A 24818-nucleotide genomic window follows, 5' to 3' on the forward strand; every position below is an offset into this window, starting at 1 on the left:
TACAGACTCCTTCCTTTTTTGTAGCTTGCTCATTCAGGACTAATCTTCAGACAGTCACACTCGTGGTCGTGGAACTCTCCTATGAGGTAGACGTGGCTAGTCCTAAGGACTATATGTGCTGCTTGCATCATATTTCGTGATGTGAAGGCTTGTTCAAACAGTTCAATTAAGCATTAAAAACCATAATTGATTTCAAGAATGGAATGTCGAAGAATTTTAACCTCCAAAATTAGCATTCAAGGGTTAATGAATCGAATCATAGATGTTATGGGGAAGGTCTCAATGAGGATAACTTTCGGCTTTGTAATTTTAATTTACTGAACTGCATCCAGCAAACTCACATTGGTAGGAATGGAGAGATTGAAGCAACAAAAGGTAAGACTAAAATGAATCTATTCAAAAATTTTGAAATTAGCTCAATCTCTGGAAAATGAAGTCAGGGCATTTGTATTGAAAATCATGTTGCAGTTTTGACAATTGTTAATTTCAGGTGTACAACTAGTACATATGATGGGGGACAAAATTTTCACAATCCCCTCCCTAATGAAGTAAAATTCAAGAAAACAAGTAGAGCAATACACTTAATCTAACAATTGTTCACGAGTTTGTTACTTTATGATAAATTGATAACAGAATATTACATTTCACGAATATAACAGTAAACAGTATGGCAATCAATATTTTTATTACAGCCAGCTCAAGCCTCAATCGTTACAATTACACCTCAGACAAATTTCACTTTTCATCAAGAAGAGTAAATTATGTACATCAATATTGTCCTCTGTCTCCAACTTCCATGTATTATTTTGCCACCACCATCAATGAAACTTTGGGACTCGTTTTTTGCTGGAATCGTAAAAGCCTAGACAAGCCCTTCCTCACCACTTGATAAGCCCTGACAGCAAAAACACTCTGCACTTTCTGGGTGCTCATCCCTTTGTGAAATCTAAGAAAACCTTCATATCAAATCATATTGATTATGGCATCCAGTGTACCTGTTTATCAAATAAGACACATAAAATCTTTAAGAATAAGTGAATAACTGTTGTAGGTATCTCATTGAGGAGATGAAAGGTGTAAAATTTGAAGGGAGCATTAGACGAGTATAAATGTCTAATAAGAATGAAGAGTTGTATAGTGGTTCTAGCATCAACTAGAAGTCAGAGTAGCACACCAAATAAATAAATAAAAAGGAAATCGATATAGCTAAAACAATAATTCTGTTCTGAAAAGGCCAAACGACATTTGCACTACCCAAAATTACTTCCAGAAAAGGCCAGATGTAATCACATGTTCTTCTCTTATAACAACACTATGCACAGGCACAAATTCAACTGTTCTAGTCAGACTTAAAACATACAAAATCCACTGCAAATTTTCTTCCTAGCCAATATAAGCTAAGCTGTTCGCAGAACAAAGAGATGAAAGATGCTAAGGCACATACCTCAAAATGGAACACTGCAAATTTCTCAGCTGCAGTACTACTGTGTCTGTAAGCACTCTTGGACAATAGCCCATAGGTGACAAATGTTTGACAACACTGGGATTTGATATCGTTTACTTGAATCACAAAGCAGTACTATTTCATCAGAGGGATCATCAATCATCATTCACTCCCATCTGCTCAAATTGGCTTGCACTCCAATCTTTAACCTGAGAGCTCATCATCTAGACCAAGCCATCTCAATCTCAGGTCATAATAGTCCAAGATGACGATGCATCATTTACTCACTTTATAACAGTTTCTTACATAATCTTTAAAGGCATTATGCACATTAAGTGTCCTGCTTATGCCCATTCCTACCCATCCAATAGATTGTCAAAGAGGCTAAGTGACTGCTTAAGCCCTTCAGCTCTGCAGTATCTTTTAACCAATATGTGGCATGGGACGTGATCAACTTGAAGGCCAGAATTCCATATCCTGAAAAAAATTTCTTCTGCCTCCTTGTCTTGACCCTTTAAGCAATAACCTTTGATCAGTTCTGTGTAAGTCACAACATCTGGAAGATACCCCCTCCTAAGCATTTCTTCGTGTAACTGAAGTGCAAACTGGATTAGCCCAAGATTACAAGTGGCACCCACCAACATGTTGTATGTCACTAGATCAGGAGAATGTCCTTTTTGATCCATCTCTCTTTTTAGAGATAGAGCTTCATTGATGTTCTCTTCCTTCAACAAGGCATATATCATTGCATTATAGGTGTATGTATTTAGGGGAACACCAAAAGCAACCATCTTTTCTCTGATGGACAGTGCATTCTTGATGTCTCCACATTTTCCATAACCATAGATAATGGAATTCCAAATAACAGGCTCTGGGACAGTGGAATTCTCTAGCATACAGCTGAGGATTTTGGCTGCCTTGTCAACCTCTCCACGTAAGCAGAGGCCTTGAACAACCATCTTATAAGTGATGCAATCAGGGTCCACTCCCATATTTAGCATTACACTAAGCATGTTCAACGCCTCATCAAAAGTTCCAAATTTACAGAAGTAACTTATAAAGGTATTACAAGTGACTACATCAGGTTGTATTCCTCTCTTGATCATTTCGCCAAAACAACAAAATGCAAGTTTAATTTCCTGATTTGAGCAAAAACCATGTATAAGAACATTAAAAGCAACAACATCTAATTGTTTACCCTCTTGCAACAACTTAGTCCATTGATCAAGAGCTTCAGCAATATCTCTATTCTTAAAATAACTATCCATTAGTATGGTAGACGTAATTAAATCAATCTGTGTCCTCTCAGACTCATCTTTTAAAATCTCTGCAAGGAAATTCCTAGCTCCTTCCACCAAACCTTCTTTACACAAAGCATGAATAAGTATATTACAAGTAATCCTGTTTGGCTTGATTCCATAATTAGCCATTGAGGAAAACAAAGACAAAGCTTTGTCGACATCACCCTTTAAACAATAACCCTTGATAAATGTGTTGAAAGTTGCACAATTAGGAGAGGGGCCTTGGGCTAACATCTCTCTAACAAGATAATCAGCTTTCTCCAAACAACCAACTTTACAAAATGCATTGACTAGGTGATTGTGTGTAATCACATCAGGAACATAACGATTTGTGATAAGCTTGCTTCGAAGCCAAAGGGCAACGTCTAACTTACCTTCCAAACTTAAAAGCCTAATAGCAGCTTCAAGTTCCCGGAAATCAGTGGTTGTGGAGATCTTCGCCAAGATAATTTCAGGTAATGACAAGGTTTCCCTGCAGCATCAATCACATATATATTCAATAATCCAATCATCGCCCAAGACAAGTTGGGTCCATATGGCCTATATCAAATAAACCTAACATGGGGCTTAAGACTCTTAACTACTTGTATTATGTTACGATCCAATGTCGCGTAAATAATTTACATGTAATCAGTAAACTAGGGGTAAGAAAAATGTCACTAAAGCCATTATTTTTTCTTAGAATAGGAATCGCAACTACAATTCTAGGAAACAGATAGTCAACTAAGATATAATCCAACACAATCACTCCCAATAATAGATATACATTGAATTGCTATAGCTGCAGAGAAGATTAGGCAACTAGCAAAAAAATCCTTCACTCTAGTAGTACAGTAGATTTTAGGTAGTTTATGATGTTCACTTATACCGCAATCTTGCAAAACATAACATGACAAAAAGTAATAAATTTAGCACAGGGGGAAAACCCAAAAAATACGATGATATGTGCATTAAAAATTCATCAAAAATGGCAAAAATTAAAGACACTGCAACAAAAGGTCACCTTACGGTCTTCAAACGATCCAAGGTGCTTTTTAAAATGCCATCCAACACATTAAAAACAGCTTGAGGCGCTTCTTCCTCGTCAAAGCCATTGCTTCCTGAAGGAGAACCTTGAACCATCTGTTGGCAAGACTCTCGTACATTCATGGCTAAATCTTTAACAAACATGACAATTGCATCATATCCAAATATCCTGTACATATATAAATAATAACTTTAAACAAAGAACTACTACAATAAACAATTTATCAACTAAATCACACAAATGATAAACAAAAATTTACGGAAATGATCTACAGAGTGATGAATTACACCAAAGTTGGCAAATTCCCGCAACAATCAACAACCAAAATTGCCATAACCTAATACTAAATGCACAATCAAGTACTGGATTTTTAACTAAACTATCATGAAATTAGAAATTCAATAAAACCCTAAACTACAAAATGCAAGAAATATTATACAATGTACTTCAATTTACACCAAAATAAAGCAAATTAAAAACGAAAAACATAGGATTGAGAAATTAAGAGAGCTTACGGATGGCGCGGAGAAGAGAGTGAGCTGAATCTCGCCGCCGCCATAGCTGAAAACCCAGAAAAACAGCGCAGAAATCCAGGTTAAAGTATTGATTGATGATAAAAATTGTTCAGAAAAAAAGAGGGGATTTAGAGAGATTTACCAAAGAAAGAGTAATGTGATGCGCACGCCATGAATGAGCTCGAAAAGCTCCGATTAAAGCAGGATTCAAGGTCTTCCAAAACCAGAAAAAATTAACCCTAATTATGAATTGGGGAAAGTAGGAGGAAGAGAAAGATTTTGAGAATGTAAATTAGGGATTGAATGAAGATTGAATTTTTTGTTGACATAAAAATGACGAATCCAACATGTAATGTAAAATGTAAATGTATAACATTAGTGTGGACTGTGGAGCTGTATAGACATTTGAATTTTTTTTTTTTTTTTTTATTTATTTATTTATTTTTTTTTAAATTTGACATAAATAAATTGAACACATAAAGTTGAGGTCCATGAAGGCTAATTAATCCAAATATCACCAACTTTTTGTGTTTTAAGCCGATAATGTTTAAGCTAAAAAAAAGTCGTGTTGTGTTGGGTTTGTACCTATGTTACATAAATCGAATTCAGTTATGCTCGACCCACATGTCATGTCGTGCCTAAAAGCTCCTTGAATATTCTTATTTTTTTGGAAATTGCTTCAAAGTGATCCAGTCGACATAATTGTCGAGTTGTCGTGTTTGTGCTAGTTTTTTTTTTTTTTAAAAAAAAATAGTATTCTTGCATGCCCATAGCCTATTAGTGTACCTTTAATACCATGCCAAACTTGTAGCGTATTCGTACTAGAACAAACCATTTTTGTGTTGTGCTTGACTAGCCCTCATGGCGGCTTAATTAATCCCTTAACTACTTTGAGAGGAGGGGAAGGGAAAGAGGCCGGGAAAGAGAGACTAGCAAGGGAAAAAGAAATGGGAAAAGGGGAAAGAAAATACTTGTATACACATAGCCACATAGGTTATTATTTGTCTTTTCAATTGATCATACATCATATTATTATATTTTAATTTAATACCCACACTAATCACTATAATTTCTCAAAAGTCAAAACTTTGACTAAAATGACCATTTAACTTTTAATGACTATATAACCCTTAATTACTATACATAACTGCATAACAGCATAAGTAATTAAGTATAGACTGTTGAGTAGCCGCTAGGTAACACAGTGAAACACACACAGAAATATAGAACGAAAGTTTTCTCTTCATTGTGTTGTTTTCCTCCATTGAAGCAGCTTCAGAGGTAAGATTGTAACTTTATTTAATCATCAAATATTAATTTCACAATATAGCGTTAATTGTCAACAATTAAATACAATTCAGGTTTCTTCAAAGGTGGATTGATTATCGAACTATATATTGGTTATATTTTAATTATTCTAATGTTAGAATTTTATTATTCATATTCTTAAGCGAGAAGAATTTGATTTCATAATTGAATTAGATTTTGGTTGCTAATGTGTTAAAGAACCTAGAACGAAATTAATGAATTATGAAATATGATATTCTTCAAAAATTGAAATGAACAATGTGATTATATTAGTGGCCTTAGGGGGTTAAGCAAACAATTCTAGTGGTGTTTAAAAGTATAATTTTCTTAATAATATAATTATTTGTTGCCTGTGTGAATTGTGATTATTGTGAAAATAGCCAAATTAATAATAAGTTTTTGGAGGGATTCTTCAACCATATTATTTGCATAATATAATGTTTTATAATACTCGTAGCAGAACTCAAAGTTGGTTTAATTTAATGCCCGATTGTTGTTCATGGTTTTATACTCTTTTGAAATTTTTTATTTTGCATCCAGGAGTAAAAAAAAACACCCTTGGATGCACGTACCTCTATGTGCATCTGAGTGTATATAAAAGGTTCTAATACTCTTTGGTTGTATAGATTGATATTTTTCTTCGAAATATGGAACTGGTAAGGAAGCCAAAATTTGAGGCCATTCAGCCTCAGGAAGTCTCAGACAGTGTTGAGCTTCAGTTCTGCATTGTGCCTGCACCACCACACCGTCGCACACCTCTTGTAAAAGCATGGAAAACCCAGATTTACGAGCCCATTCGCAATGAGATGAAAATAGACATCCGTATGAATCTTAAGGCGAAGCAGGTTGAACTTAAGACTATGCCTGATACCCCTGACATTAGCAACCTTTACAAGTGTGCTAGCTATGTTCAAGCTTTTATGTTGGGGTTTGAACCTGAGCAAGTAAGGGATGTTTTTCTCAAGTATGATCATTTTCATATGTCTACAATCGATATGCTGGATGTCAAGCGTACACTTAAGGGGGATCACTTGACTCGAGCCATTGGAAGGATTTGTGGGAAAGGTGGCAAGACTAAATTCATGATTGAAAATGCTACTAAAACTAGGATTGTAGTTGCTGCTAATAAGATTCACATTGTGGGTTCTTATGATGCTATCAAAATTGCAACGGACTGTCTATGCCGCCTTATCATGGGCTCCCCTGCTACCAAAATATTTTCAAGGCTTAAAATTATCACAGCTCGAGCATCTGATAGATTCTAACTTGGTTATAATTCTGCTGTTAATTTGATGATTCCTTGAAACAGTGGGAGATTGGGCATATGAGTTTACTTGGATTAAAGTTTAATGCCTAATCTTTCAAATGTTACATTATTCATGTTAGCTTGTTTTATTTTTGTGCTGAAAGATAGCATAGGAATTGGTGGTTCTTGCTCCGAGTTTATGAATTATGTAACTGCTTCTTTAAAATCAAAAGATGTGAAGGTACTTCAAAACTTTTTTATGAATAAGTTAGTGGCAGCCTAAATTAAGTGGTAACTAGCCTTTTGGCTCGTTCAACGAACGGGTTGTAGCTCATTTTATTTTTCTTGAAATGTGTTGCTTATTTGTATTGTATGTGTCGGTGACTTTTTGTAACAATTTGCTTAATTTTCTTACTTATAATTTGCAAGTTAGGAATACATAAAGATTTTAATATTAAATAATTTGTTATTTTAACTTTTACATTAAAAGAGGTATAGAGAGGAGTACAACTTTTTTTTTTATAGTGAAAATGAAACACTCCATTTTCTTACTCAAATTTGCAAGTTAGGAATGCATAAAGACTTTAGCATTCAATAACATTTTATTTTATCATTTACTTTAAAAGGAAGTATAAAAAGTAAAAAAATTAATGGATGTGTTATGTGGCATAAGGGTGAATTATGATGACATGTGTCATATAGGTGATTGTGGTTTGGCTTTTTAAATACTAATAAAGTATAGAAGTATAGATTGTCTTCTGTTTCACTTGATGGAGTCTGTTTCAGTTTCTGCATAGCTTCTTCAAACCTTTTTTATTTCTTTTGTTAAAAGAAACACTCAATAGATTGCTCGATTCAATTAACGAATATTCAAAAGTATTTTTAATACATGAATTAAAAATCAAATATCAGCAAACTATAGGTACGTTGATGAGATTGGTATAATGAGAAGCAGGAGAGTTGCACAAAATAAACAACTGTAATCTGATGTTGGAAGAGTGAAACAATAATGCTGATAAAACAATGCTATCTATGACTGAAAGCTTGAGTTCTGATGTTAATAATGTTAGCGGTTTCTCTCTTAATATAGATGTTATCGGGTGCTCTTTATGGAATTCGGAAGAAGTCTCATTGTTCAAAAGCTGAGTTGGTGACATATTGAATCTTAATTAGCTGATGATGCCGCAATCAGAATGTAAAGTATACAACATTAACCCAATTCAGAACTCTTAATGATGTAATGAAACAAGAAGAACCAACAAAAGGGATGATAAAAAATTGTAGTAAAAAAAAAAAAATACATTATGTAGAAAATACTAGGCAATTTATCTTAAATCTTGATATGAAAGAGATTTTCATGCTTTGATCAAAAGAACATGAAGCAACTTTGAGAAATCAATGCTACATTGTTAACATACATATACATAATTGATACAAATACAATGAGACACTTTCATTTCTTCAAAATCATCTTAGCTGCAGCAAAACTTTTTGTCCTATAATTTCCGAGCCTGACCTTTCCTTTTTTGGGCACCTTCACTCTGCCTCTTCCCCCATGAGTTTTCAGCCACCAAAGCAGTTTTTTCCTCTTCTTTTTAACCCCATGACGGCCACTTCCAAGCCCCTTGAAACCATTCTTCACTTGTTTAGGTTTCTTAGAATGCTTCATGTGCTTCATTAACCCACTTACACGTGCATGAACATGTTTTGGTTGTTTCCTCTTCACCAAAGTCTTGACCTCAGATTTTCTTGGCTTCTCTGACTTTAGTTTCAGACCATGATTGGCAATTTTTGGGTGATGAAACATCTCTCCAAGTCGTTTCCAAAATGATCTAGCATGACGTGCATCAGACTCATCCCTATAATGATGGTGGTGGTGATGGTGATGGTGGTGAAATATCATCCCTAACTTCCTTCCAAGTCTCCTCAATCTCCCTTTCCTTTTTCCTCCTTCCTTTTGTGGGTCCCACTTATGTAACCGTTCTGAACTCATTTGGCACGAGGATTTTGCATCAGAGTAGTCATCTCTACTGTTAGAATAGGAAGAAGTATCATCGTATCCTGAAGTGGTACTATCAGTATATTCAGGCTGTTTCATCCTTGTTGAGTGGCCTACTTTCTCATGCAGTGGCTCACTTTCACCACTATCATAACTATCACTCCCTGATAATTCATAACTCCCACTCAAAGAAGACGGCGAGCCACTTTGTTGAGTTGTTGAGCCAGAAGAAGTGCATGAATTCAAACTCGTTTCCTCTGAGATTTGATCATGAGGTACAACCTTGCTGTGCAAAGACCCCTTACTTTTCCTGATTAGACTATTTCTGTTAAAAGAATCCCTAGACCTAATCATCTTTGATGATTGGCCCATTTCTTGTACAATTCTTCCACTTGTATGACTCGGACTCCATTTCTGATGAGGACGCGCATTACTTGTTCTGTCATGTCTCATGGAACTTGTAGACCCCGCAGATGAAACTTGTGTGCAGGGCCTCAATGTCACTTCTCTTTCAATAGCCTCTCCACGATAGGACTGATGTGGCATGAGCCTCAAACCTTGTACATGTTTTGAGGTATGACTTGAAAAAGATTCATTCCTACTCAATTTACCTTTTAGTGACTCGGGTCTACCAAAGTCAGCCTTAAACATAGACCCAGGAACCTGGCTGATTGACTGAGCATTTGAGTTCTTCACCAACTCTACTCCATTCATTCTATCATCACTTTGAGCTGATACCCAACCTGACGGTTTATCAACCAATCTATGCGTCACATTCGAGCATTTGATCTCACCTCTCATAGGATCAAAATTTCCGTTCTGATAAAGCATCTGTTGTCGCATACCATCACCATGACCTACAGAATCAATATTCCTGCTCCATTTGACCTGAGAAAGAGCTGGAGAGTTGCCTTTTCTAAGAATTGGACTCCCTTGGTTAAAAAGCATATTTTCACCAAATACAGCCGAATTGTCAGTGAGGCGTAGCTCATTTGTTGCTACCAAGTCTCTTTCCTTGCCTAAAGGATTTGCTGAACTTGAGATATTGGGCATACCCAGATTATCAACACTCGTTTGGTCCGATGACTGGTCAGTTTTAACAAGCTTTTGAAGTGATGGAATAAGGGACTCAATTCTGCTTATTGCATCCTCAATTGCCTTGGAAAAATCCACATACGAATCCACTTCTTCCTTATCACTTCCCGCATTATTTCCATCTACAGCAAACAAACCGGCATTGTTCAAGTTCATTCCAATTCCAAAAGGTGATGTTTTCCTTGGAAATTCATGATGATTCTTAACAAAAAAAGAAGGCTGTTTTGTTTCAGAGCCTTGAACAAACTTATTCACCTCATGACTTTGAAATGTAAAGTTTTGTGGCCAATTAACAAAAGGGACATCTCGCTTTATTGATGAATTCTCATCACTGAGGCCTAGACAAATCTGGTTAGTAGCAACCGGCTGCTGAAAACTGGGCTGTGATTCACAAAATCGACGGCGTTTCCTACTGATTTGTGGCTCACCATGGAAATTGCTTGGTTTTGATGGAGTGGAAAAATTAATTTGGGAACTTAACCTTGTAGTTAACTCCTTGTCCCGCAGTAACCTTGGGCTATGCTGTAATGTTTGTTTGGAGGGCAGAACACCAACTGTACTGGATTCGGAAACCATCCTCTATAAATTTCCAAAAGATAAAAAACAGAAACGAATAGATTCAGATTCAAAGTCTGTCTGGTAAAATTATGCAGATTATTAATAGATTATATATAAAGAACACCAAGCTAATTCTAGCTAGTAACTTCAGTTTATTATATGGTGGGCAGGACTAATAAGAGGTGCAGATACTGTGGCCTTATCCAGTAGTAAAAATCTGCAACTTCAGTTTATTGATGAATGATGATCAGTTGTACTCTCATTGTTGTTCTGCTTAGTACTCTGGTCCGTTTTCTGCATACCCTCTTCATTTCTATATAATTTTTGTGCGTGGAATTTGTTATATACACCCGGGAGTACCGTACACCCAACTAACCCGAGGTTAGTTTTTGCACTTCATTTGATGATTGAATGAAAACAATCATCAAAATGTTAACAGATACTCATGGGTGTACGATACACCCGGGTGTATATAACTGAAGGTGCTTTGTGCGTGTGTACACAAGAATTTTATCCAACATTGAATTGCATAGCCTTTATAATATTCGCCCTTACAATCTTTTTATACAACGCAGATCAATTCACGCACCAGTTTGGAAGGGGAAATGATGCAGAACACTCTACTTATAATCAAAACTTGTGAATTTTTATCTTATAATCAAAATTTATGAATTTGCATGTAATTTCTCTAAATACTTAAATCAGAATTCAATCACAAAAAAAAAAACAAAAAAAAACTTGCTTTTGATAGATTCTTGAAAATTAATAAATGAATAAATAAATAAATAGAATCAAAACAACCATCATAAATCAGAGATTACCTGAAATTGGAAGCACGATTACGATTATACCCAAGATCACGATCAAGACAACCAAAGAATTTCTGATGAAATTGCGCAAGATATCAACGAATGGTATAAACCTAGGTCAGAATTCGTTGCTGCTATAGGAGGAGGAAATTCAAGGATTGATTTTGTGAGTGAGTGTTTTCTTTTTTTTAAATTCTTTGGCGGTTTCAAGCTCAATTTTGCCCAAAATTTTACAGTTATTAGTTACTTACTACAGCACTTTTTTAAATGAAAGTTTAATTTATGAAAATTTGTCGACATGTGTCATAGCGCTACATATATGATGACATGACAATGCATTCATATTTAATTTGGATTAGATTTGAACCATTACATCCTTGAAATTCCCAACTTTTCATTAATACTATTTTGCAATTATTGTCACTGTGTAACTTAATTAACATTCATATATGAATTGTAACTTTTCATTAAGCATTATATGTAATTCCTTACTTTGTAAAACAAATACTACTGTAGCTTTCTTTCTATCCCAACTTTTACCATTTTAATTTTATTATTTAAACATAACCCGGGGTATTGCCCGGGCCCCAAACTAATTACTACCTTAAAAAGAGAGTCTTTGTGAATTACTACCTCTTAAAAAAAAGTTGTTAATTACTACCCTAAAACTAATACATTTTTTCCTAATCAGCCTACTTAATCTCTTAATGACATTATTATTTGGTCAAATTGTAATTAATAGTTCTTAATCCTTAATTAATTCATTTGCACCACCTCCGGCAGCTCACCCAAGCTTGAGTTCTGATGTTAATAATGTTAGCAGTTTATCTCTTAACTTAGATGTTTTCGGGTGCTCTTTATGGAATTCAGAAGAAGTTTCGTTGTTCAAAAGCTGAGTCGGTGACTATGTATTAAAAATTGAATCTTAATTAGCTTATGATGCTGCAATCAGAATATAAAATATACAACATTAACCCAATTCAGAGCTCTAAATGATGTAATGAAACAAAAAGAATTAACAAAAGGGATGATAACAAAATTGTAGTAAAAAGAAGTTGTAAAAAAAAAAACACTTATACAACAAAGGGTAAGTAACATCACATCCTAGCTCATTTTTGCACATTCGTGAATCGTGATTAAGTCAGGCCACGCCCAAAAAAATGCTCTGGAGTAATCAAAACCACCAGCAGATTCACAGAAAAGAATTCATGTTCAAGTTGCAGCAAATGATCCTATGACTTGCATATGCATTCTGGGTACGGATTCTGATAAAATGATTCTTCAAACCTAAATCGTGCTCTGCCCTTAATTCCTGGTGGAGGGCCATTCCTTTTCCTTGGAGCCCCTTGCCTGTAATGTCAAAGAGAATGAGAGTGTGACACTTACCAATATGGCACGATATAAGAAGAAATTAATGCTGAATGCATGGCTAATGACCTACTTCCTAAACACAGTTGAAGTATAGCTCTTATACTCTTAAGTCTTACCTATTCTTATGCATCTTTTTGACAATATTGGATACGGACGGCCCTTCCTGTAGTTGTCCAGAATCTAACTTATCGAATACTTCAATTAGACCCTTCCTGCAGAAAACAGGTCAACATATAATATGACAAACAATAACAAAAATAAAACACAAGATAGAACATTCCAGTAATTGTGGCACTACTGATCGGTTTGTTGTCTAAAGCAAAATCTATGCAGTTGCAGAGGATATCTTACATTATTTGCTTTAATTCCATAGACTTAAAAAATCCCAAGGGATCCCTTTACCATCCATTAAATCTTTGAAGGTACTTATATAAAATTATCATTACTTGGGTTTTTAAATAACCTATTGACTAAAAAATGGTCCAAGGTATTCAGGTTTTTAACCAAAAAATTTAAATTTGATATTGTTTGAATCAAGTTTACTCTTTCAGATTCTATAAACTACAGCTTGACATTGATAAGATATACGTGAAATTCAGACATCCTGACAGCTGTATGCAAAAATGAATAGAATCATCCATGTTTGCAATAGATATAGAAAGCCCTTCTCACTGCCAAATCCCCAACCTAAACCTTCACGACAGCCCACCACCTGCTCCCTAGAAACATGTCAATCCAAAGGGACCTACCACCAAAGTGAAAGCGAACGAATGGAAGACTGTTATTGTTTACAATGTTTTTAGTATTGACCCCAAATGACCTCCTATGTTGGCAATTCACGAGAATATTAACTATAAACAGAATAGTTATTGACATTTAAGGAAAACCTTTTGACCAACATGATGGGCAAACTATGAGAAACTGCAACTTCTTTATGTTTCAATAGTCGTTACTTAAACAAAACAACTGATATGACATGCCCCAACCAACCAGAGAAACAATAGAGCTTCTCTAGCTTCAAACCAAATCTTCTGATAACTTTTGGTTCTAATAACTGGAATTTTATTTGGATTTTGGAAATATGGTTCTAGTTTCAGGATAGTTTAATAAACCATCTTATGGTTTGATTCCCCTCAAAAAAGCAATGAACCATCACAGGGACCAAGGACAGATAAAGACTCATTGGTATTTAAAACCAGCAGCTGATTACCTGTCAGGCGTAATAGTCTTTCTGTGCTCCAGGAACCGCCTATGACCCTCAACTGCTCTTGCCATGTTCCCTGAATGAGAAGAAATGAACACACCACTCTCCACAGAAATGATATAATCAATAGCAGCAGCTTGAGTAGCATGATGGGAAAAAGCTCCTAATTCATCTTGGGTAGCCAGCGTTTCCTGCCAACAGAGAACTAGTTAATGATGGAATCCAAGATAGCTTCTCTACAAATGTCCTAAAAAATGCTGGGGGTCAATTACCAAGGAAAAGCATGTAATTTTAGTGCATACCTTAAATATCACATTAGGAAATCGCAAAGTCAGCTCGGCCAATCGCTTAGCACCACCATAAATCTCTCCGGCAGCAATATAGATTAACGTTGACGGAGGATAACCAAGAGCCTTAATAAAGATCCCAACCTCCCTGGGTGTAAGTGGACAAAGGCCTGCATTCCTCTGCTCTGTGGAGTTTATTTTCTTTACTTTCCAGTGGTGTGTGTTCTCCCTGACAATTTTGGGCAGAGAAGCATCAGTTTGTTATGTAAAAAAACATGGGAGGTTGTTAAATCTTCCATGTAATAGTGGTGGTGTGAAGGCTTATTGATACACACCACAAACATCATTTGACATGAAAACTTTTCTATTCATTTTTGTATCCCTCCGAACCAAATCAAGTTCTACAAATCGATTCATTTAGATTATGTCCATTATGTTGCTTTTTGTAGATTATTGCTCCTTAGGCAGCAATTTTGGGAAATCTATATTTTGCCAGTCCTCGTCTTACAACTAAAGCTCCATTTACTACAAACCAGAAGTGCTTCTAAGCATTTCTAGCAGTAGATTTCGACTTTGAAGCATATGCTTCATATACATTTGGCGTTTGCAAATATAAATTTCAGTACCTCATAATCCTCAACTCCTCAGATTCTGCATCAGAAAGACCATAGGTACACCCAGTAAAAGCAAGCATGTCCTTCTCATATCTAAGATGAAGAGCAATGTACTGACCCCCACGTGACCTTAGCCGCTCCACAAGCCTCTGTGGTGTCACTGCCATAAAGTCAGAACCTGATTTAAAACATACCCCATAGTGTGCCTCTTGAATTCATTCTAAAGGAAACACTGAAAACATGGAAAGCTCTTGCAAATACTAGTTCTTTTAATGGCTTTCTCCACAAAATCTGTTTTCTCCAGACAGCAAGGTAAAGTAGATGTAGAAATTCACCTTGCCCAAATGTTCAATAGGAGGAGAGAAATGTAAAGCATGGTATAGAGCACGGCATCGGAGCCTTTGAATGTCAAGAGGCAGATCATTATTTGCAAGCCGAGAATCTGATTTTGCAACATGAATCACCTGAATATTATGACTAGACAAGTCAATTTCCATTATACTTTGGGAAAACACCATCCAGATGCTTTACACTGGTTTGCTTAACTCAAGATCATTTTTCCCCCAAAAGTTCAGAATATGGAAACAGAATTGCTCATCCAAGTACCACAAAAAAAAAAAGAAAAAAAAAGAAGCTATAAATAATTCAAAAGGCCCACCTGATATTCCCTCCACAAATGTGTCATATTCTCATAATAGCTCATCCCTGACCAGGAACCAAAGTGTTTGCGGGCTCGAGGAGCAGATTCCAGCTGTTTAGGAAGTTCCTTCACAATTCTCACATCCTGATGCAAGCTTCTCATGAAATAGAGCTCATCAAATATGTCCCCAAATACACTGATCAAGAAAATTAAATACGGTAAGAAACTACAGAGCAGAAACAAAGAAGAGCTTTTACAAAGGGCTGCCAAAGAGACCTTGAATCCTGCCAAAATGAACGTTTATCCAGAGTGGGGATCACCAGGGTTGCATTCATAATGCGTGCCACAGCCACCATATCAGCAATCTAGGGACAAGAGTATTTATTACAACAATGAATAAAAAAGCAAACAAATAGAACATGGAAGAAAGCTTAAACAACTTGGAAAAGAAAGCAAATTTCCCAATATGATGGTTATGATTCAGTACAATTCAAGCTTCACTGATTGGAATTTTGCTTCATTTACATCAATATCAATAACAAGAAAAGGTACAGGAGTAAATCTGCAACCGAGTAAAATCATGTGCTTATGCTTAATTGTGTGGATATTCAACAACATTGCTATATGTGCATATATGAACATTCAAATAAATAGGCCAGAATCAGGTACACATCAATACATCATTGCAAAAAATGCATGCAAACTCACACATGTATACTTCAAATACACATGAACAAGAAATTAAGCTTTCAAGCATGTATGCACTAGCACAGGTTTTGGTAAATTGCATTCTATTTCTAGGTAAATTATTACAAGTATTTTCCATCCAGACGGATTAAAACCTAATTCGAATAATTTACTGCCAGCATCTTACTTTGGCAAATGAATTCAACAAAGCCGCTATACCAGCTTATACAAATCGTAAGAGAAAAAAGCCAAAGTAACTTACACCAGTACGCATTTGATTTAGCCCTCCATTGCTTTTTACAGTCAAATATCTGTTAGATTCCTGAGCAACTGACCATATATGAGAATACAGAACCAAGTTAGTAAGTATATTATTACGCTTTAATAAGTAGTCAAGGAAATATCCCATTGGCAAACATTGACATGATAGCGATCAAGATCAAAAGTTTTCAGCAGCAATTAAGAATTTCTGTTACAATAATCCCAACTATTACTTTCTTAAAAAAAACAAGAATGACTACTAAACATTTAACCTTCATATCTAGCAGTAGGCTTGACACAAGGGCGCAGGTCACGGCTGAACGTCCGAGCTGGTAACTGCTCATCAACAAAGTGCACAGGACTCCTTATCTATAGATAGAAGCAACGTCAGATTACTTAAAACATAGAAAGAGATACCAGTAAACAGTTAATTGTTCTTCAGTATCCTTTTTATCATTTGAATGTCAATCTAGAGCACAGGTAACAAATATTACAGTAATTAAAAATAGGTAACATACATCAACTTTTTATCCCAACCAAAATTTCCAACTTCAATAACATAGACAAATCTACAAAGATTAACAGCAAATTGAACAGACCTCATCACATCTAATCATCTCCTGAACCCCAAATGATCAAAACCCCAACAATAGAATAATAATGATTAATGAAACAAAATCAACATTCATACATAAAATCACAAGGCAAAACAACCCCAGAAAGGCAGAAATTTGTAATTACAAAAAAAGCTCAAGAACACAGAACAATATCAAATTAATTGAAATTGGGGATTACCCATGTAAAAAGAATCAATTTTTACCTGCTCAGATTGATGATGAGGGTTAGACTTAGACTGAAAATCATTATAAAAAAGTGGGTTTTGTTCATCTTCTAAAACATCCTTGGAATATAGGAAAAAAAAGAAGATGGAGATGGCAAAAAGAAGGATTATATAGAGAGTGCGAGTTAACAAAGATGATTTCTTGGATGAAACTCTGACATTCCGCATCTTCACTGAGCTAAGTGACAGAAGATTTGGGTTTGATTTCTTTGATTTAGCGCGGTTGATTTGCATAAATTTGCTCTTTCTTTTTTTTTTTTTTTTTTTTTTTTTTGGTGCACTCTTTCTTTTTTATTTGGCCGACAATGTTTTCTTTGGGAGGGCAGAACGTTTGTTGCTCGTTGATGGCCTTCAGGCCTTGGGAGTTGGGACCGTGTGGTAGTGACTAGCGAGAATGACTGAGTACGAGCAGGTGCTAAGGTGAGTATCTCAAGCTGAGTTTTGTCGGGCATACTAGTCGGGTACAGGTAGGTGTCAATTTGGGCGTTCGAGTTGGGTTTGGTGAAGTCGGGATGGATTTATGAACGCTCGAGCTGAATTTATCAATTTTTGTTGGGCATGCTAGCTTAATAGGTGTAATTTAGGTGTCTTTGTTGGGTTCGATGAAGTCACGGTGAGTTTTTCGCGTCAGTTTTACATCGAGTTAGTTTTTAACACATCTACATACATATGATTGAGAGTATTCCGACCAAAAATCATTTGAACATTTGTTGTGATCATTTTGTATGATTGATTGGATCAAACTCCGTATTCATCATACATTGTAGATTAGAATTACATTGTAGCCATATTTTTAATGAATTTTAATGACAATCCTAATCCAACCGTTTAATCTTCAAACTCTCATTCCGTATTGTAATTGACTATTAATCTATACTTTTTTTGAAGTTCTTTTAATTTTAATAACCAAATATGAATTGAGAAATTTCAGTACTGATTAGTCTGTTAAGAATTGCATCATAGGATTTCAAAAGGTCACACACCCTCTTCTCCTTCAAAAATCAAAACACAATACACAATACACAATTATAGACTACTTAGGCAACTCCTCCAGCTTCCCAGTTCGAGGACCAATCCATGAAAATGGGGTTTGATTTGGAAGAATTTCAACCCATTTTCGGCGAAGCAAAACCAGAGTTTGAAGCTTCTGCTACCTCTAATGGCGATGGATTTCCGGCGTTGAACCCATATTTGTTCAGGGTTTTTGCAGTTGACTCCTCTCACCTCGCTTTTCATGTCACTGATTTTCGTTCCTACACTTGGGAGGCTCTTCGCTCTGTTCACCAACTGGATGACATGGTACTAATTCTTCTTTCTTCCCTTTATTTTTTCAGAAATTTAAGCTGCAAAAATCCAAACTTGTGGAATTTTTCTGGGTATTTGATAATTATTAATATTTTTTTTATCAAACCCCAAAAAGTAAAATATAATCTACTGTGATGAGATGGGGTTTAAGAAATCTGTTCTAAAATCATGTCCTTGTATGTGAAAGTTGGCATTTTTGGGGTATTTTTCAGAATTTCATATACATGTTAATACTTGTAGAGGTTTTCTGGGTAATTTTACAGCTAATTTTTGGATAAAAACCTTAAAAACCCTGTTGTGATGAGGTTGGTTTGAGAATTGGGTTCTATAATCATGTCCATTGATCATTGTATGTATAGTTGACAATCTTGGGGGTGTTTTTTCAGAATACCATATGCCTGTATATTTTAATGTTGTTCAAATGCTATTATTATATCACTGAAGTATAAGGATCACATTGCTCCATATAGTTTGTTGCGGTGTTGAATTATCCCTCTTAACCTATGATTATAGCTAGTTATATCATTTGTTGTTAGGCAAATTGGTTCCAAAATGTTTTTTTGGTATCGAATTTACCAGATATCGGCGAATTATCTATAATTTGTTAAGGGTTTTATATGTAAGTAGTATACTTTTAGGGCTAGAAATTGGCAATAAAATATTTTGGTGGTACTATAAAGACAATGGTTATGAGTTGGACATAGTTTAGAAAGACATTATGAGGTGGACATTGGTGAATTAAGAAGGCAGTATCATAAAGATATACTAGTATAAGAAGATAGTATCAACAAAAGTACTCCGTGGAAGGGAAGCCTTGGTTATTTGGTTGTTTTCTGTGAATAAATTAAGGAAGCAATTTGTTATGACTTATGTCTTATGACTAAATTTGAGGTCGTAATCTGTCACTATTGTTTATTATTGTGTTTCTTGCAGATTTCACTGTTATGGGTTGTACTTTGGTTCAATATCCCACTTGCACATCATATGTCAGCTATAGGGAATTAGAAAATCCTAAAAATATTGTCACAATCGTTTTTACATATTCTCCCCTTTCTAATCTGTACGACCTTTTGTCCTGCTGCAAGAGTAGAAATGTTTATAGTATGTTATTTGAATATAGCACGTGATAGAGGATTTTTGGTTGTTTATGCTCTAATTTCTCTAGATAGTGTGAGATTCGACATATGAGTTTACGTGGATTAAAGTTTAATGCCTCTCATGATTTTTCACTGTTTCATAATTCATGCTAACTTGTTTTATCTATGCGCAGAGAGATAGCATAGGCATCAGTGGTTCCTGTTCCGACTTTATGAATTATGTAATTGCTTCTTTAAAATCAAAAGATGTGAAGCTTATTATGGATTGGCAGCCTAAATTAAGCGGTAATCCATTCTCTACCCTTTTCTGTTTCACAAGAGGAATTTGTTTCAGCATAGCTCCTTTAGTTTTCTTTTGTTATAAAGAAACACTCAGTGAATTGCTGAAGCACTAACTTTTTTTTATTGAACCACCCATACTAATAAAGTAAAATGAATTCCTTCTGCATTCTGTTCTTTTGATCCTTTTACACGCTACACTTTCTCCTTCGTAAATGTTTATTGAATTGTTATCTTGATAATTTTTTTTATTAGTCAAGTTTTTGTGGATTGTGCCTTACCAATTTTCTAGGGATCTGAACTTATGATGCTGACAAGAACATGCTGTTTTTGTTACATCAGTAGCATTTTTCCAGAATGTTTCCATTTTTCATAAGATTGTTGCCGGGCTAGCTTGATTTGTTCCCCATAATTGACTGAATTTTCTTACTATGTGATTTATGATTATATTTATCTATGTGTGATCCGACATCTGATTTATCCTCCATATCTGCTTCATACTTCTTTCAACTTTTGATCTTGACTCATGCTGCAAATATAGTGTCAATTTTTGCTTCATTGTAGGGGTTACATCTGCAAAGTTGATTGCTCGTAAAACTAAAGGAATGCCCTTAATATCTATTTCACTGACTAAGCTTGGACCTTCTTCTGCAAGTTGAGTTGTGGAAAATCTGTCGTTGGAGCTCTACAAGGCATACAGTATCCTGCAAGATTCTTTTGTAAAAGGTTATTTCTGCTCCCATTTGCTATTTAATACATCTCAGAATTAAAACCTGAGAGATTATACTTCAGTTCTAGTCTATGGGCCAAGCCTTTTAACTTTTAACTTTAGTTAGTACTAACTATGTGGTGGTTTGTCGGAACTTTGAATTGATATCAAATATAAACTTGTGAGACTAGAATTCTGAATCAAATTGAGGGGAAAGATATTTGCTCCTGAAATTTGCAATGTCTTAAGCAGTAAGCACGACTTGAAAGGTCCTTATTAAAGAAGAAAAGAAAAGACAGACATATATTCATGAATATTTTTTGTATATAGATGCCTGACAAAGCTGCTTGAAGGTAGTTGGTGTTGACCCATACCTGTAGGTTGAATGAGCATTGTTTTCTAATATTCTGAGTAGAGTTCCGCATTTAAAAAATTGTTTACTTCTATTGTGAGTTGAATTCCGCACTTGTATAGCTAGGAATTCAAATAATTTCTAACTGAACCACAGAGCCTCAACCCCCCCAAACCCCAAACAAAGGAGGATAGACTTATAGGATTGGTGACGTAGTATCCATGAAAAAAATGGTAATACTCACATATATAGTGATTTCATCTTCCGTTTCTCCTTCTATCTTGATTTGTGAGAGTAAGTATATCTTGCATCAAGTGTTTAAAAAATGATTATTTCTTTTTCATTTTGATCCCAATTTCCCAAAAGTGTCTTCCTCGAGGCTATTTGCAAATCTGGGAGATAGCTTTGTGCCTTTGTGAAACATTACCTCTGCTATACTTGGAGATCGGTAGTTCTATATAGACCCTTGATAGGAGCATATAGATAAGTAGTACCGAACTACTAAAAGAAATATGTAATAAAGATGGCATGTTTTATCAAGCTCGTTGGAACGGATAGGTGAAATATTATATTTTGGTTGAGAAGTATGCATTACAATGCTAAATTGCTATGAGAATCTTGAATTTTTTTGCTTTCATGTTTGCTTGTCAACTTCATGCTACACTTTTGTTCAACTGTCATTAAACTGTTGGTTACTTGGTTTTGAATGTTCATCCAGAGCAAGAGCGCTGCTGTCAATTGACCCAAATGATTTCTGCAGAAAAGGTATTTTAGTTTCTTTAGTATAACCTGTAGTTCATAATATATCTTTTGCTGCATTATCTGCTTCTTAGGATTTCTGACTAGGTCATGGCACTCATTGGTCACATGGTCATTGCTAATTTTGTTTTCATTCATAGCTGCACTGAATGCTTATAGTCGATTTTAAAGAGAGATACGATAAATCCTGGATTTTGAAGGCTGTTGATAATTATTTTACTTTTCTTTTGCTGTATTGTCTTATTCAAGTTTCAAGCGTTGCTTCTCATCCAGATCTTAATGTTCCTTGTGCCAATTGCTTACCTCAGTAGATGTGGATGAATTAACATTTGCATTGGCTGGCATCATATGTTCTGGCGCATCAATCTCAAGTTTCTTTTCCCTTTTTTTTTTCCTTGGACCATCATATATTTTTCTCCATCCCATGTAGGAAAAGAACCAAGCAATTAAGAGGAAGCTTGATATGATGCAGTCGGACCAACAAAGGCTACAGAAAACAACAGGGATTGGAAATATAGTTTCTCCTATGTACTCTGACTCTTCATCTGTTACTGTTGCACTGAATTCCTCAGGTATGTAATTTTGATTAACTAATATTTGTTTTGGAGAGGCTAGTATGATCCTTCCTGTAAAAGTGCAAAACATCTCTTAAAAACTACTTTCGAGTTGTTTGGTGAATATACTTTTCTTGATTATTCCATCATCTATTCCTTCATCTTGATACTTTTTACTCCCCTAGACAAGCAAATTTTATTCCTATAATCCCATTCTATCTGAAGCCTTTTCTTCTCTAAACCAAACATCCATGTGAATATAATACGGAGTATTAACATGTTTCATTTGGAGACTTTTCATTTCTTATGTGAATGTAATTTTTTGTTTGATTAGCAGACTCCTCCTTGCACAGTTGACTACATTACTGGGATTTTTTTGTCTTCAATCATTTTCCTCTAGCGCAAAAAAAAAAAAAAAAAAAAAAAGATCCGCAAGTCAAAAACAAGGCTTTTCATAAAAAAAAAAAAAAAAAAAAAAAAAAAAAAAAAAAAAAAAAAAAAAAAAAAAAAAGAGGAACTGCAAGTCAAAAACAAGGCTTTTCAGTTGTTACTTTGGCCTTTTATCTTTGGCTTCCTTTTTCTTGTACTAGGAGTTACGTGCTTTTGGTCAAGTTTCTCACATTGCTTCACAACTTGAGAAAACAGACATTAGGCCAATTGTTGGGATGGGTGGGTGGGGCATATAATTTATGTTGTTTCTGCTTCTACAGAAGCCTAAAATAGCTTTGGCAAAGGGGAAATTAGAAGCTCCAAATTTTAGCTCTTCAAAACAAATTCACAGGAAGTTGTTTCACCATTTAATGAAATTTTTGCAGCAGACCATAATAAGTTAACCTTGCTCAAACTTACAAATGACATTCTTTCTTTCTCACTTTCTTTTTTGAATGTTTCTTTTAATTTACACTCAACTTACTATTTTTGGAAATGGTACCTACCACTTTAACTTTCACAAATTATTATTCTTTAATTGTCACTTCACATTTTACTTATTTTACTTTCCTACATCTAAATGCAAACATAAATCTCACTCATAGAACTCATTCACTCACCCCGCCACCATGGCACGCCATTAAGCGTTTACTCTCTTGCTCAAAGCTGGCGAATCTTTAGTAAATGAATAATGAGGAGCACCCAAAAGAAACTTTAATTTTGAACCATGGAATATCATTTACTTAGCCCTCAATTATGTCGAATAATCTTAACTTGACAAGCATTTGTTAAATCAGCCCAGATCTGTAGTTTGCTATTGTAATTGTTACTTCTGCCTTGTAAATGCTTTGAAAACAAATTGACTTCTTGTATTCTCTACTTCACCCCAGATAAACAGACTGTTGCTGAAGGCAAATCTGCTAAAGTTGTTCATCGTGTTGTACCTGCATACCGCAGGTGCTTACCGCAGGTATGCTGTATCTGCTAACGTTGACCTTTTTGCTTTTTTTTGTGCTTTACATTGCTGAAAATTTGATCTTAATCAATGTCTTGTACTCCCTGCAGAGCCAAAAACAGAGGAGCTGTTCTTTGTGACACTGAAGAGGAAGAAAAGAGCTAATTGTTGTTTGGCGAATGAGGTTTTAGAAAATAGAAGTAGTGTTTTGTAGCTAATTTTTTTGTTACCGAAGCCTGCTAACAAGAAGTTGGTCTTTTTGGGAGTTGAATGACGACGAATGTATAGTCTCTTGAAATTATGACAACTTGCCTCTCCATATAATGCTGTTTCCAGAGGAACAAAATGAAGAAATACATTAGGATGTTTAGGTTCAGGGAATGTGTTTATTGTTTAATTGGCTTTGTATATATGCTGATGGCACTTAATTCAGCTTTGTTAACAACTTGTCTTAGAGAAAAGTGTATTCTTGTACTCAACTTCAAAAGGGTACAAATTGCTCTCTACATAGGACTTAGGTGAAGTTTTGTAACAATTTGTATACTCTTTTTTAGTTCAATCTATGATGAATTCCTCTGTGTGGTTTTATTTAATTTTTTTTATTATTTTTTTTAATTTTTTTTTTTTTATAAACAAAAATCATGTACCTATAGTCTATAGATAGCCATTGTAGATTTGTAGTAAAAGGAAGGTGAAGCTCAACAAAATTGACCATAATAAAGTAATAAACCAATAAGAGCTTGAATTGCAACATCATTTGCTGGGAGAACTTTCCCTTTAACTAGAGTCTGACTCAATCAATTCGAATTAGTCGTACCCAATCCCACCACACAATTTCTCTCTTATATCCATGGGTGCCACAATCTTTTTGTGTCACGTCATCATGGGTAGACATAAAAACCATCAAGTTGCAATATTTTATTCTATAACTACATGTAAATAACCGCTTATTCTAGAACCTGGTTATTGCAAATTTTCCGCAAAATTTTCTCCCTTTAACTTTTTATTGTATTTACACTTTCTCTCTCCCATTATCCAACCCCAAAGGTTAACGGCTGTACATGCTCTAAATTGTTTGGAGAATTTATACTATTTAAATATAAAGGCAAAAACTTGAATTCAATGTATACAACATGCGTAGTTAGTCTATTTACACTTATTGCATAATTTTG

General features: G+C 35.1%; 4 protein-coding genes and 1 pseudogene across 6 annotated transcripts; 2 read left to right on the forward strand and 3 right to left on the reverse strand.

The window, feature by feature from the left end:
- Positions 1-478: 478 nt before the first annotated feature.
- LOC145602083 (uncharacterized) lies at positions 479-4568 on the reverse strand. The gene is made up of 5 exons (XM_081658223.1): positions 4430-4568; positions 4288-4333; positions 3749-3940; positions 1445-3217; positions 479-995 (listed from the first exon to the last, which is right to left on the reverse strand). Exons 1-4 carry the CDS (start codon positions 4458-4460, stop codon positions 1801-1803), a joined length of 1686 nt encoding a protein of 561 aa, XP_081514349.1. The 5' UTR covers positions 4461-4568; the 3' UTR covers positions 479-995; positions 1445-1800.
- Positions 4569-6242: 1674 nt separating this feature from the next.
- Positions 6243-6860, forward strand: LOC145603150 (uncharacterized; annotated as a pseudogene).
- Positions 6861-7958: 1098 nt separating this feature from the next.
- Positions 7959-10680, reverse strand: LOC145602515 (uncharacterized). The gene has a single exon (XM_081658706.1). The coding sequence runs from the start codon at positions 10509-10511 to the stop codon at positions 8295-8297; it is 2217 nt and encodes a 738-aa protein (XP_081514832.1). The 5' UTR covers positions 10512-10680; the 3' UTR covers positions 7959-8294.
- Positions 10681-12238: 1558 nt separating this feature from the next.
- LOC145601631 (O-fucosyltransferase 38-like) lies at positions 12239-17501 on the reverse strand. Its single transcript, XM_081657685.1, has 11 exons — positions 17187-17501; positions 16639-16735; positions 16368-16435; positions 15695-15783; positions 15437-15614; positions 15114-15242; positions 14791-14927; positions 14180-14393; positions 13884-14068; positions 12790-12885; positions 12239-12652 (listed from the first exon to the last, which is right to left on the reverse strand). The coding sequence occupies exons 1-11, from the start codon at positions 17439-17441 to the stop codon at positions 12535-12537; spliced, it is 1566 nt and encodes a 521-aa protein (XP_081513811.1). The 5' UTR covers positions 17442-17501; the 3' UTR covers positions 12239-12534.
- A 539-nt stretch (positions 17502-18040) lies between these two features.
- On the forward strand, positions 18041-24222 carry LOC145602243 (uncharacterized). 3 transcript variants are annotated; one of them, XM_081658418.1, is made up of 7 exons: positions 18041-18506; positions 19783-19894; positions 20453-20614; positions 21668-21714; positions 22139-22280; positions 23582-23661; positions 23757-24222. In XM_081658418.1, the coding sequence occupies exons 4-7, from the start codon at positions 21697-21699 to the stop codon at positions 23784-23786; spliced, it is 270 nt and encodes an 89-aa protein (XP_081514544.1). In that variant the 5' UTR covers positions 18041-18506; positions 19783-19894; positions 20453-20614; positions 21668-21696; the 3' UTR covers positions 23787-24222. The 3 variants fall into 3 exon arrangements, 2 of the variants coding, with proteins under 2 accessions (XP_081514544.1, XP_081514543.1); XM_081658417.1 differs by having other exon boundaries at positions 23582-23648; XR_014104514.1 differs by having other exon boundaries at positions 18042-18506.
- The last annotated feature ends 596 nt before the right edge of the window (positions 24223-24818 follow it).

This window comes from Chenopodium album, chromosome 21 (genome assembly GCF_948465745.1).
Source record: "Chenopodium album chromosome 21, dcCheAlbu1.1, whole genome shotgun sequence".
Lineage (NCBI taxonomy): Eukaryota > Viridiplantae > Streptophyta > Magnoliopsida > Caryophyllales > Amaranthaceae > Chenopodium > Chenopodium album.

Bases quoted from the DNA above. Each gene is read 5' to 3' on its own strand.
- LOC145602515 (XM_081658706.1), bottom strand. From the start codon at position 10,511: ATGGTTTCCGAATCCAGTACAGTTGGTGTTCTGCCCTCCAAACAAACA.
- LOC145602083 (XM_081658223.1), bottom strand. From the start codon at position 4,460: ATGGCGTGCGCATCACATTACTCTTTCTTTG. The intron at 4,334-4,429 runs GTAAATCTCTCT...CTGGGTTTTCAG, and splicing joins ATCACATTACTCTTTCTTTG to CTATGGCGGCGGCGAGATTC. The intron at 3,218-3,748 runs GTGACCTTTTGT...TTGATGCTGCAG, and splicing joins GATCGTTTGAAGACCGTAAG to GGAAACCTTGTCATTACCTG.
- LOC145602243 (XM_081658417.1), top strand. The intron at 22,281-23,581 runs GTATGTAATTTT...ACTTCACCCCAG, and splicing joins TGTTGCACTGAATTCCTCAG to ATAAACAGACTGTTGCTGAA. The intron at 23,649-23,756 runs GTGCTTACCGCA...TACTCCCTGCAG, and splicing joins GTTGTACCTGCATACCGCAG to AGCCAAAAACAGAGGAGCTG.
- LOC145601631 (XM_081657685.1), bottom strand. From the start codon at position 17,441: ATGCAAATCAACCGCGCTAAATCAAAGAAATCAAACCCAAATCTTCTG. The intron at 16,736-17,186 runs GTAAAAATTGAT...TTCTATCTATAG, and splicing joins CTCATCATCAATCTGAGCAG to ATAAGGAGTCCTGTGCACTT. The intron at 15,784-16,367 runs GTAAGTTACTTT...TCTTGTCCCTAG, and splicing joins TAAATCAAATGCGTACTGGT to ATTGCTGATATGGTGGCTGT.